Source organism: Anopheles moucheti, chromosome 2 (genome assembly GCF_943734755.1).
Source record: "Anopheles moucheti chromosome 2, idAnoMoucSN_F20_07, whole genome shotgun sequence".
Classification (NCBI taxonomy): domain Eukaryota; kingdom Metazoa; phylum Arthropoda; class Insecta; order Diptera; family Culicidae; genus Anopheles; species Anopheles moucheti.
In genome coordinates this window covers 62,877,065-62,889,916 of record NC_069140.1, presented here as the reverse complement: position 1 = coordinate 62,889,916, position 12,852 = coordinate 62,877,065, and the positions used below count along the sequence as shown (strand labels likewise).

Below are 12,852 nucleotides of genomic sequence, written 5' to 3'. Positions count from 1 at the left end.
CTAAACCCGCATAACAAGTAAAACGTTGTGTTCTTCCCCAAGCTAACAGCCTTCCGACCGATCGTATCGATAACCTGGTAGCAACTTGGTTGGATAGTACGTATTGAACCGCTATTGGAAGAAGATCATAGCATGCCTCGCTGGTGGACAGTTCGTCTATTTGTTATATTGTTACTGCACATCGTTTGTTCCAGTTTTGCACAGGAAGAGCTACAAACAAAGGACTTTAACGACAACGAGTGTGGACAGCGCTTAGCCCAGCGGGAAGGGCTTGTGAAGGGTGGATATTCGACGCGTCCCGGCGACTGGCCGTGGCACGTGGCTCTATACCAGCGCGGCATTACAAGTGACGGTTTTGAATACGCTTGTGGAGCTAGCATCGTGCATCGGTACCTAGTGCTAACCGCTGCACACTGCGTCACATTCGCAGCTAGCCGACGGAAAATACCGACCGAAAATTTACTTCTAAAGTTGGGTCGTTTCAATCTCTCGAACGAGGTGGAGGAACATGCCGAGGAGTTCAATGTGATTGAGACGATAGTGCACGTTGGTTTCCGGCCGACAACGTTCGAGAATGATATTGCTATCCTACGGGTGGAAGTTCCTATCATTTTCAATGATTACATACAGCCTGTTTGTCTGTGGAAGCGCGACGATGGCTATGAGCTACCGTTTGTTAATCAAGAACCGGGCACTGTCGTTGGTTGGGGACTGGCGGAGGCAAATCGGCTTGGAACGGTTCTCAATGAAGCCCGCATGCCGGTGGTCGATTCGTTGACGTGTTTAGCGAGCGATCGTGCATTTTTCGGCAGGTTGCTATACTCGAAGGCTTTCTGTGCCGGGTATAAGAACGGTATGGTTGATCTGCGTGAACATCAGAACTTCGGAAGTAACACATTTAAGCTTTCTTTTCGCAATAGGTACGGGTGTCTGCAACGGAGACAGTGGTGGTGGAATGTTTTTCCAGTTTCAAAATCGTTGGTATCTGAAGGGAGTGGTTTCGTTTAGCAACACAATCGATGGTTCTGGGCTGTGTAATTTAAAGCAATATATCGGCTTTACCGATGCAGCACAGTATATCGATTGGTTGTATGAAAATACACCCAACAGCGGTATCGATGACCCGATACTGGGGCATCCCAATATTCGGCTGATCAATCAAGGGAACTGTGGACGGAATGAGCATGTATACGAGTTTAGCGAGGAGCGCAAACCCATCTTTAAGCAATATCCCTGGATGGTAACGCTACGCCATCCGTTCGTAGATTCCGAGTATGTTCCCTGCAACGGAGTGTTGCTCAATCGAAACTACGTGCTTACGACTACTTGTGTTGATTTGCAGTAAGTATACGCGAGCAGAACGACTTTCTACATTTACGATTTCCAAGGTTAATTCGTACCATCTTTCGTATCTCTTTAGAGATGAAATCAGTGTAACTCTCGGTGATTACGACACGAGCAAAACGAAAGATTGCGGTTCAATAGATGGACGAGAGCAATGTGTTTCCTCAGTACAGACTGTATCAGTAGGTCAGCTATTCCGCAAGGATAACCTCGTGCTTGCTCGTCTAACCATTCCGGCTGTTATTGGACGACGAGATCATATTGAGGCAATCTGTCTTCCGGTGACCCCACAGCAGCGGGAGCGGCTGTACAATCGCTACATCATGACGGGCTGGAAAGAGAGTGGATCTGACTCACGAATATTGCAGCGCGCTCTGCTTGAAGCAATCGGTTTGAATAAGTGTCGGATTGAATTCCAAAACGCCAGTTACGCCTCGGAAGCTTCTAAACAAATCGACAATAGAACAATTTGTGCGCGAAATCTAGACGATCCGTCACGGTCGCCACGATGTAACGACTATCAGCCAGGATCGGCAATACAGGTAATAGAGAAGAAGTCTAATCGATATTTACTTTACGGCTTACAGACAGGCATAAGCTATTGCTCCGTTCCGGAACAGTACATTGCTATCAGCAAGTATCTGCAGTGGATTTTAGATAACATTCGTGGGTAAACTTCCCCTGACAGCTAAATTTCAGAACTTTAAAAATGTGTTTAAATATATTTGGACGAGAGCAAGAAGAATGCATGTAACATCAAATAAAAACGATAATGACCTCAGAAGCTACCTAGCTATATGTCTTACATTATTTGAAATTAAATTTCAGTATAAAACTTTAGCAAACGCAAACGTACTTCTCGTTGTCTTTGTTGTTATGAAACAACATTCAGTGATACTATAAATACACAATGGGTGGGATCGAAATGACTGATATGGACAACTATATAACGCCTATGAAAGGATCACTGTAAGAGTCAAGGGCTCCGTTGGGCTGGTCAAGCCATGAGAATGACACCGGACGACCAAGCCCGTAAAGTCCTTTTACACGTCCACATGGACAAAGGAGGCGTGGTAGACACAAATTTAAATGGAGTGATCAGGCTACCGATCGCTAGATGGCGCTGAGCACTCCTGAGTGGTACGAGACAACAACTGTGATGGAGCGAGGCAAGAGATAGGATGCACGACGAACAAACCAGGTGAAAAGGTATTATTCGCGTAACTCGGGAAAAGCCTGTACCTATTACTGTCGGGAATATTGCATTCATAGATGTTGAATTTAGCTGCAAGTCAACATACTTAGTTTGTTTTATTATTTTACGTATGGAACATTAATTATGACACACACTGTAACCAGCATGTACATTGAGAGTGAAAGCTCTAATAGTTATGCATTTTGCAGGGGTTTTTGTCTTACGGACCTCCGATACAACCGTACCGAAAGCTTAGGCATGGTATTCGGGCTAATTTATTTTTTTCTTTTTTTTTGTGAAATTTCCAAAAATTCATACGTCCACCAAAAGTGACAAAAATTCGAAACATTTTTTTGTCATTTTTTTAACTGATTATTGCACTAGACCCCATATTCACCACTTATACACACACCCACACACCAATAGTTTCCGGCTTCTGCTCAAAAGCTTAACCTACCATCTCTCAAATTAAAGCATCGCACGATCACTAGCGCTCGGTACGCGCGAAAGGTTTACGCTGTGCTGTAGCACGAGATGTCAATATAAAGGCAACCATACGATGCTGCGCATCGTTTAGTACAATTAAGACTGTGAACTGGTGTGGAGAACCGCCGACGGTTCCTGACAATTCGTCCCTTTCTAGGAAAGCATTCGGTGCGCGTAGATCGAGCTTGACAGTTGGTGCAAGTGCGTTTCTTACAAAAGTATATAATTGAATAGTGGCTATCTTTCTTGTTTAAAGAAATTATATCCACAACACTGCCGCACACGGATTTGCCTGTAACAGCGCATCGTTAGTGTGACGATGAGTTCGATTTTGTGGTGTGATTTGCTGCCAAAAATACTTCAACTGCTGTCACCGTCAACTTGGATAGTAGTGCTGGGCGTAGTAGCCTCAACTGTCATCTTCTACCGTCAACGAGCAGAGATAGTGAAACACATTAATCGCATTCCTGGACCACCTGCACTGCCATTGCTGGGCAACAGTTTGCAATGGTTGGTTGATCGAGATGGTAAGAAAATTAGCATTGGTTCCGCATCCGGCTATCGGTGGTAATATCAATGGTCAAGAACCCGCCAAGTGGAGAATGGATTGATTATCATAGTGCTGTGAATTGGGCAAAATGGGTTGTTTGCGTTGGTAGCACATTCGCTCCGCATGTGTCATCGAACGAAAATCATTAAAAAAATGAATCATTTTGTACCATGTTTTTTTGTACGTTTTCGTTAACAGTCGTTTGGCAGTCGTTTTATGTTGACAACATGAGGTACGTTTGTTTGTAGTATTTTTGTTCTTTCCCACAAGCTTCAGTCACGGCTATTTAGCACGGTGAAAATACTCTTTGTAAAAGTTTGCTGACAAAGATATAGAATTATTGTAATGATTTATTCAAATTTTCGAACGTACCTGCAGTAAAACTGCAATAATAGTTACAAAAAAGTTCACAAAGCTTACTACGTTGATGTTGATGGCAATAAACATTCGCGGACAGATAAATCACAAAATTTAGCTTTCCCCCCCAATCAGAGCAAGGCAAGAAGGTTTGGACATGCTTGATGAGCTTAATTTACCTAATTTGAACCTGTCACACTTGACGGTGTTATAAATCTGACTATGCAAAGCGATCACACTTAAAAACAGCGTTGGCTTGAAGCATCACATATGCCTAAGTATATTCTCTTACGTCTCACCTTTTGAATCTACGACGAAACCGGAAGCACGCCCATTAGGTGTGACTAATGACGATCGGCACATTTCGGGTGTAACATTTGAATTACGGAATTAGTGGAAGCACTCGTCATTCATCTGTCTAATGAGCTCGCCGTTAATGATGAGTTTCTTTGGTCAAACAAAAAAGTGACAATATTGTCACTCTATTAAAATCGCGTCAAGCAGCATTAGGCAAGAGGAGACGAATTTTCATATCATTTTCACCTTGTGCTAGGAATGGTTTTGATTCTGCTTATATTTGTCATGCTTGACGCTTAACATGAAACACGTCTGAAGCACAGCAGAAGTACAAAAAAGAGGCGAGCTTGTGAGTATGATTATTCCAATCTTTTCTGCTGAGTGCAATGCTCTCGTAATGCGGATTGCACACAGTCCTCGGCACACGACATGTTTTACATTCATGAAAACCTTGAAAGATTGTCGAAATTACCCGATTCACTTTTCCTGTTAATAAGATGGACAAGTAACCCGATTGAGCTCAGTGCGCGATTGCTTTAATGGTTTAACACTTCCTATACGACGTAAAGCGGTACCAGATGCCTAAACTAAAAGCTCCTCTATTAATGCCCTGCCGTATGCTTCGGTACACAAACCTGACTTTACAGTAGGTTAAGATTATTTATGAACCTTGAAGCAAAAGGAATCAAATATCCCCAACTCAAGGACTGAGACAGCGCCATCCAAATGTTTCAAGGTAAAACAGGCGTATCCCTCGTTCACCCATGTTCCTCCTGTTCTTTGTCATGCTCGGTCCATTCTTTCTTTCATCTACAATCAGAATTAACCCATTGAATGTTACCAACCGAAAGTTTAACGTTTACGTGGCACACTTACAAAGGTGTTACAAGAAGGGTTTAATGATAAATTTATGTTGCAAAAGCTTTCGAACGGAGGCAAAGGGTACACGCCAAGCGAGAAGATGTCGAATATGTTTTAAACATTATTGCACGAGGTTTAAAGTGAAAGGATTTTTTGGGTATTTCGTGAATTCAAAGTGGATGCTATCATCTCGCACTGCAGCTGCAGTTGCAATTATCATCTGCAAGGTGCATTGCTTCCATGCGTTCACGTAACCGTTATAACATACTAACCGAATGGGCAAAATTGTAGCTGAAATAGTATTTGGGCAACTTCCGTTACGAATAATGAATAACCAAGTTCGTTAATGTGTTGATGTTGTTTTAAATTGTACCACGACCCTGAGAGCACAAAGATTGAGGCAAGGTCACATGCGCTCCTTGTTTCATGTAGGTTCAGTGTAGTTTATTCAAACATGTTTTTCAACTGTAAATTTCTAATGTGTAACATCTAAACGTGGCACAAGATCAAAACTCCAGTAGATGTAGAAATCACTTCGAGGTTGCTCCAACCTCCAGCCCATTTCATGTTAATATTTATACATTTTTCAAGAATAATCTAAACCCAATATTTTCTGTTCACTGTTTTATTTATTATTATTAACATTATTCTGCTTTTAATTGATCAACAATGTACACTCGTATATTAACCGAAAATAATAATAGCATTAGAATGAACCATTTAAACACAAACTGGATTGTGGGGTGTTATTCTAATGAGGTAAGCAAGTTACTGAAACTGCACAAATTTAATCTGATGCGCAATAGAAAGACTGGACGGATGCATGCTATAGTAACAATTTCTTCATCGCTCTTCTATCGAACCGTAACCAAAAATCCTGGAAGAACAAGGAACATAGCATTAGGCCCTCTCATTATTCACATTGAACGACAGCGTGATATTCAGATGTTACAATACTCTATATAGAGAAAGAGCATATGTTTTCAGATATACTTACGTTTTACATTAAGTACTCTTCGGATCCCAAATACGAGTATAAAGTATATGTGAATTATGGTATACTAACCTATACTATAATCTTTTTCCCATTGCTAATCACATACCAGCGTCTGATGTTACCCTAAGGGCTCATTCAATTATTACGTAACGATGATAGGGGGGGGGGGGAGGGGGTCAGTACCAGCGTTACGATTTGTTACATAGGGGGGAGGGGGGGTTTAACTTTTTGTTACGTAACATACAATAAGATTATACTTAGATTCCAGCTTCATAGTCTATGTATGAAAAATTAACTTATTTCAGAGATTTTTATACAAATTCCATATTACCTATCTACTTTTCGATTATTTAAAGGTCAAGTTTCTTGGTATCTTTTGATACCCACTTATTGATGACTTCTGATGTCCAATCAGATGGTGATTTTGGAATCCTGTGTGTTGTAGTGGATCCAGTTTGCATCCATGGTCACATAGCATGCATCGCCGACTCTTAAAACTTACATTGAGCTTGAAGAACTCTAAACAGACTCAGAATGATGCATCCAAGTTATCCACTATCGTAAAGAGCTTATACACCAGTTAATTATTCGATATCATTTAGTGCTCGGAAGCTCATTTACGGTACAATGAATAACTTTTGCCAACTAGAACGTGCAACATCGTGATCGGTGCTTGTATGGCCGTGTTCGAAGTCAGCATACCGGCTAAAATTGTTGGGTCGTTTATTATGCTGTACGACTGTAGGCCGTACAACTCATAGAGCTCATCATTGTAGCGGCTCCATTGTCCTTCCACACACATGGGGCCAAAAAAACCTTTTGAGCATCTTCCTATCGAACGCGGCTAAGAGGGTTTCGTCAGTTTTGGACAAAGTCCATGTCTCACTGGCGTATGTAAGTACTAGAGCTTTATAAGTTCTATATACTCCTGGCTGCGTTCAACTGAAAATTATTCAATAAATCTACTTTACCAACAAATGTATTTATGCTTTCACCATTTTTTAGATTCTTTAAATCTGTCTTGATGAAAAAAAGTTAGTCAAAAAGGTAAATGAATAATAAGAATTAACAGAAGACAAACACGCAAATAAAAGGTTGCTAGATAAAAAAGAAAAGAATAGTACTGATAAATAATTTACGTACGAATTCTTGTTCTTAATAGTTTACATCGATTCGTCATGTAATGTAAACTTTAAAACGAGCTTCTTCAGCTTTGCTCAGTGGACGATTAGCGAATGAATCCTTCGTTTGAGATCTGTGGTGTGGAAGACTTGTATTCGAAGCGTCTTCCAGAAATTTCTATCTTTATCCAGAACCTATCCAACCTAGGTTTAGTTCACTTTGTACATGCCAATGATTAATTATATTGATGAAAGATACGGACAGCCTGAAAATAAACATGGTTAATGAAGTATCGTACGCACAATCGTAGTTGTATACATTGAAGTAGGTTCTAAAACCGCTTCAAAATATTAGAAACGAACAAGCAAGTCAACCTGGCGTGTGTAGTAAATTTATTAGGCAGTATGTTTGTTTCTTTTTGCATTAGTCGAAATACGATGGAATTACATGGATTACTTAAGAAAATTTCATTTTTTTTCAAACAAGGGGGGGGGGGGGGGTCAACTAAATGTTACGTAATTAATGGAGGGGGGTTGCATCCAGTGTTACGTTTTGTTACAATAGGGGGGGAGGGGGTCGAAAATTGACAATTTTTGCGTTACGTAATAATTGAATGAGCCCTAAAGCAATTTTTTAACCAACAGAACGCGCCCTTACGGATAGCTTGTGATTTTAATTCAGTTTTTTGTTAAATTTTCGGTTTTATGTGCCGTTTATAAGTAACAGCACGAAAAAACACACTTTTCCTTTGCACAGTACGCACTGCAAGAATAGAACCATACCTCAATGCAGTCATCACTTTCTGTGCCTAAGCGGACTTGTGGGGACCCTAAGTGCGAAAAAAAATTTGGCCCATATGAAATGTTTTTATTGTTAAAAAAAGTTGCTCTTTTTACGATTGCAAACTCAGTTACTCCCGCGGCTTCTTAGCCCGTTTATTGTTGAACCATCACTGTCTCAGCGAATACAAAAACAAGGTACAACATGTACGACTTCATCACTAAACATTATTTTCCAAATGGCCAGATTAGTCTGTTCTTGGTACAGGGAAACGGTAGACATTTGGTTCCTCCAATACTCCTGCTTTGAAAAATAGAAAAAGAAGAAGATCATTTACAGTGCAACGTTTATATTGCCGTGTTTTATATTCCCAATCTTTATAACGATTACATTAGTTAACTCATTGCATTATTGATAAGAATATGCTTCATACTAAACTTACTGTTAGTGTTAAGTTCTGCAGACTGAATAAAAGAAAAACAATAGCGCAAGCTATTCAATGTACTGCTCTGTTTCTGTGGGTTCACGCTTTACAGTACGTAGTCTTCATCTTTATTTAAATTCTACTTGTCTCCCCACGAACTCCTTGCCTTAAGAAACGGACTGAGATTTATGAAAATTACAACATAACAATCAGAGCTTGGTTCTATTCGTCACAAAAGAATAACACGAAGGAATGTTAGAAAAGAAAAAGAAAAACTCACGAATTCACGATAGTCTCCAACAAGAGTACAGATTACAAGGAAGCATATAGTGACTAACAGAAGAGGGATGTGGATTGAATCAGCTAAAAATCATTAAAACAAAAATCGCACTTACAATAATGTTAAGTTTTCGCCGTTTTGAATGTTTTGAATTGTGTTTTCATTTATGTTACATTACAGAAATGTTTAGTACGATCCATGGAGCAAGGATGTTGTATGGACGACGCCAAGGATTTAACCGGGTGTGGGCCGGATTAAAGCCCTATGTTTTGATCTCTAAAGCAACTGCCGCTGAGGTATGACCATTTCATCAGCTCGTCTTGCTCAACTCCTAGAAGGTGCTTCCTACCAATTACACTATTTTTGTGGTTAGTAGAAAATTCTCTCTAGCTCCAAGAACATCGAGAAAGGCCGTGACTACGACCTGCTGAAGCCATGGATTGGCACGGGTCTGCTAACGAGCCGGGCTGCTAAATGGCACCAACGCCGCAAAATGTTAACGCCAACCTTCCACTTCAAAATATTGGCCAACTTCGTCGAGGTGTTTAACAAACAGAGCTTTGTCCTGGTACGACAGCTGGAGAAGCAGCTAAACAACACCGAGGGATTCGATTGTACGATTTACGCCACGCTGACGTCCCTCGACATTATTTGCGGTATGATAAATACAACAAATGCTATATACACTCCTATTTTCATAACCAACCATCAGTTCCACTGTTGACTCAGTGTATCCACCTACTACAACTAACAAGGACACAAATTTTCACATTGAGCAATCGATTCACTTAAACCGCACTTAGAAGCAATCGCAATTGTATAGCACTTTTTTCGAATTCGTTTTTCGATTAGAAACCGCTATGGGGTATCCTATCCACGCGTTGGAAAAATCCGATTCGGAATACGTGAAGGCTCATGAGAAGTATACCACTAGCGAAGTTTGGCTCTGAAACTATTACACTTTTATGAAACATTAATCGGTTGTATGTTTTCAGGATATCCGAAATCATCCTAGAGCGCTTGCAGAAGTTTTGGTTGCGTCCAGATTTTATTTTCCAATTTACCAAAGCGCACAGCGAACATGAGCACTGTTTGAAGATATTGCACGACTTTGCCTACAGCATGATTAACAAACGGCGGGAAATGTATCAGCTGCGCAAGAAGCAAACAAAATCATCCGAGTCTGGATCCTGCGTGGAGACAGACAACGGGGAAGCAACTGGCCAACGAAAACAGCTCGCTTTCTTGGATCTTTTGCTGGAGCTTTCGGAAGATGGTCAGATACTGTCCGATGCAGACATTCGCGAAGAGGTGGATACGTTTATTTTAGGCGGACACGATACGACTGCTACCGCGCTGGCATGGATGCTGTATCTGTTGGGTACTGAGCCAACCGTACAGGAGCGTGTTTTCCAGGAGATCGACGGCATCATGAGTGGCGATAAAGACCGGTATCCAACGATGGCGGAGCTAGGAGAGATGCGTTATTTGGAGTGCTGTTTGAAAGAGAGCCTACGGCTATTTCCAAGCATCCCGATGCTGTCACGCACACTCGCAACAAGCGTGGACATCGAGGGATTTCACATTCCGAGTGGAACGAATGCCGTGATCATGCTCTATCAATTGCATCGCGATCCACAGTACTTTCCCAATCCCGAGAAATTTAACCCAGAACGCTTCTTGCCCGAAAACAGTTCCAATCGTCATCCATACTCCTACATTCCCTTCAGTGCTGGCCCACGAAACTGTATTGGGCAAAAGTTTGGTGCACTAGAAGAGAAGGCAGTGATATCGGCGGTGGTGAGGAACTATAAAATCGAAGCGGTACAACGTCGCGAGGATCTGGTACTGTACGGGGACTTGGTAATGCGCACCAAGGGAGGCTTAAAGATACGAATCCAAAAAAGAGTCTAGTGTGAAGCATTGCAATAACTTTTCCGAAGATTGTATCTCCACATTTACCATATGCTATGCTATGTAAACGTATTAATAAAGCAAAAATGAAAACAATTGTTTTCTATATTCTTATTTTGTTGCGTAACGACATATAGAGGAGTTTCACACCGGTAATGTCGTATGAGACATGGGTGCCGCTACCGGTTACGCTAACGAACCGCTTTCTTCTACATTTAGCATAAATATCTTTCCGACCTTCGACCCTTCCTGCTTAGTAGAGAAGCCAACCCCAGAGAACAGGGTCAAGATAAAATCTTTTCTGGACCAATCCCTCGCAAGTAGAACTGGCTTATTTACAATGATCAAACTGACTGATCCTTTTTTATTCGAGAGAAATAGCCAGGCCGTATTGCTCATAACTACACGTGACAGACTGTTCTAACGAATATCAATTCGACGTAGTGAAGATTAATAAATAAGAAATATCATTGTAAGGTCATAGTCTATGCTGCGTATAGAGACTAGAAAACTATAAAGACGTATAAAGACTAGAAGCTTTACTGTAACATTATTGCACTCCTAAGTATTAAAGTATCTTCCACTCACATCAGCGGCGGATCAAACGGTAGGCGGATCAAACAACTTGTGCCGATTGGGCGATTTTTGGAAATTTAGCAGCAGAGTTAATTCATAGCACAAAATCTAATTAAAAAGGTAAAAAATTGATCGAAAATATCTTTGGATTTTATATATCCTTGGTTATATGAAACATTTTTTTCTATTTGATTAGCTATATCGGCCCGGTTACACGGCTACGCAAGAGAAGTATGCAGTGTATTCAAACTCCTTCTTCTTAATCGGCACGACATCTTTAAGATGTTGAAGCCTATCATTTCTAGTTTTTTTTAAATTTATTTACCCGTAGGATAGTCAGTGCTACGTACGGAGGTTTGGTGTTCCAAATGAAATTTTTCCGTGGTCCTATCTTGTACAGCCCGACTGCGCTACCAATACACCATCTGGCCGCCTCGTGAACCCTTATATGCCCTTTTACTTCAACCTATTCATGTATTCTATTTCTTGAACGGGATTTTTTCATCTGTTCGTAAATGATCCTATCGTTAGATGCTAGAATAGAAACCATGCTTGTTTTCACTTCCGTAATATTTGCAAGCTATTGCCATTGCGATACTCGTGGTGTGGTATTGTTTTCTCTCCCCGACTGAACCGTGAAAATGTCCAGCCTACGTGTTTCGAAACAGTATTGTGGTGGAGTGTTGTGTTTAGTATTTCGATTGTCACAATTTCTGCAAGTTTGCAAGCCGGTAATGATGTTATAACCGACACAATCTGTCAGTGTACTACGAAATAGCTAGCATTGATAGCATGAAACGGAAAGCATCCTTCATCTCGCTCAAACTTCCCGTCGGCTGGTACGAAATTCCATACAAACCAGCTGTTTTCAGATTCCCGATACCAGGAAAGCATTCACGGAAGAGGTAGCACCTTGTACAGCAATTTTGGTCGAAAACCGCCGAAAGGTATGCAATATTTAAACACTAACTTTCCCGTTGGTCGAGTAAAATTTTGCAGCAATTTTGCTCAAAATCCGCCCAAAATTATGCAATGTTTAAACACTAACTTTCCCGTTGGTCGTGAAAAATTTCTTGGAAAACTACCAGCTTTTGAATGTATAATACCAGGAGAGCATCCACGGAAGAGGTAGCTTCTGGTACTGCGCCGGAAGGTATGCAATCAACTTGCAAAGCAATGCGCCGTAAGGTATGCAATGTTTATACACTAACTTTTCATACAAACCAGCTGTTTTCAGATTTCCGATACCAGGAGCGCATGTTCTTCAAGAGGTGACATCTTCCTCCCCCCCCCCCCTTGGTGACCAAGATGGCGGACAAGATGGCGGACAAGATGGCGGCCAAGATGGCGGACAAGATGGCGGACAAGATGGCGGACAAGATGGCGGACAAGATGGCGGACAAGATGGCGGACAAGATGGCGGACAATATGGCGGACAAGATGGAGGCCAAGATGGCGGCCAAGATGGTGGCCAAGATGGTGGACAAGATGGCGGACAAGATGGCGGCCAAAATGGCGGACAAGATGGCGGACAAGATGGCGGCCAAAATGGCGGACAAGATGGCAAACAAGATGGCGGCCAAGATGGCGGACAAGATGGCGGCAAGATGGCGGCCAAGATGGCGGACAAGATGGCGGCCAAGATGGCGGACAAGATGGCGGACAAGAT

At 41.5% G+C, this 12,852-nt stretch overlaps 2 protein-coding genes across 2 annotated transcripts; both read left to right on the top strand.

Moving 5' to 3' along the window:
- Positions 1-132: 132 nt before the first annotated feature.
- Positions 133-2,120, top strand: LOC128297032 (polyserase-2-like). Its single transcript, XM_053032586.1, has 3 exons — positions 133-853; positions 921-1,341; positions 1,421-2,120. Exons 1-3 carry the CDS (start codon positions 133-135, stop codon positions 2,016-2,018), a joined length of 1,740 nt encoding a protein of 579 aa, XP_052888546.1. The 3' UTR covers positions 2,019-2,120.
- A 1,224-nt stretch (positions 2,121-3,344) lies between these two features.
- LOC128310021 (cytochrome P450 4c3-like) lies at positions 3,345-10,607 on the top strand. Its single transcript, XM_053046553.1, has 5 exons — positions 3,345-3,552; positions 8,874-8,989; positions 9,070-9,349; positions 9,546-9,615; positions 9,689-10,607. Exons 1-5 carry the CDS (start codon positions 3,345-3,347, stop codon positions 10,605-10,607), a joined length of 1,593 nt encoding a protein of 530 aa, XP_052902513.1.
- Positions 10,608-12,852: the final 2,245 nt, after the last annotated feature.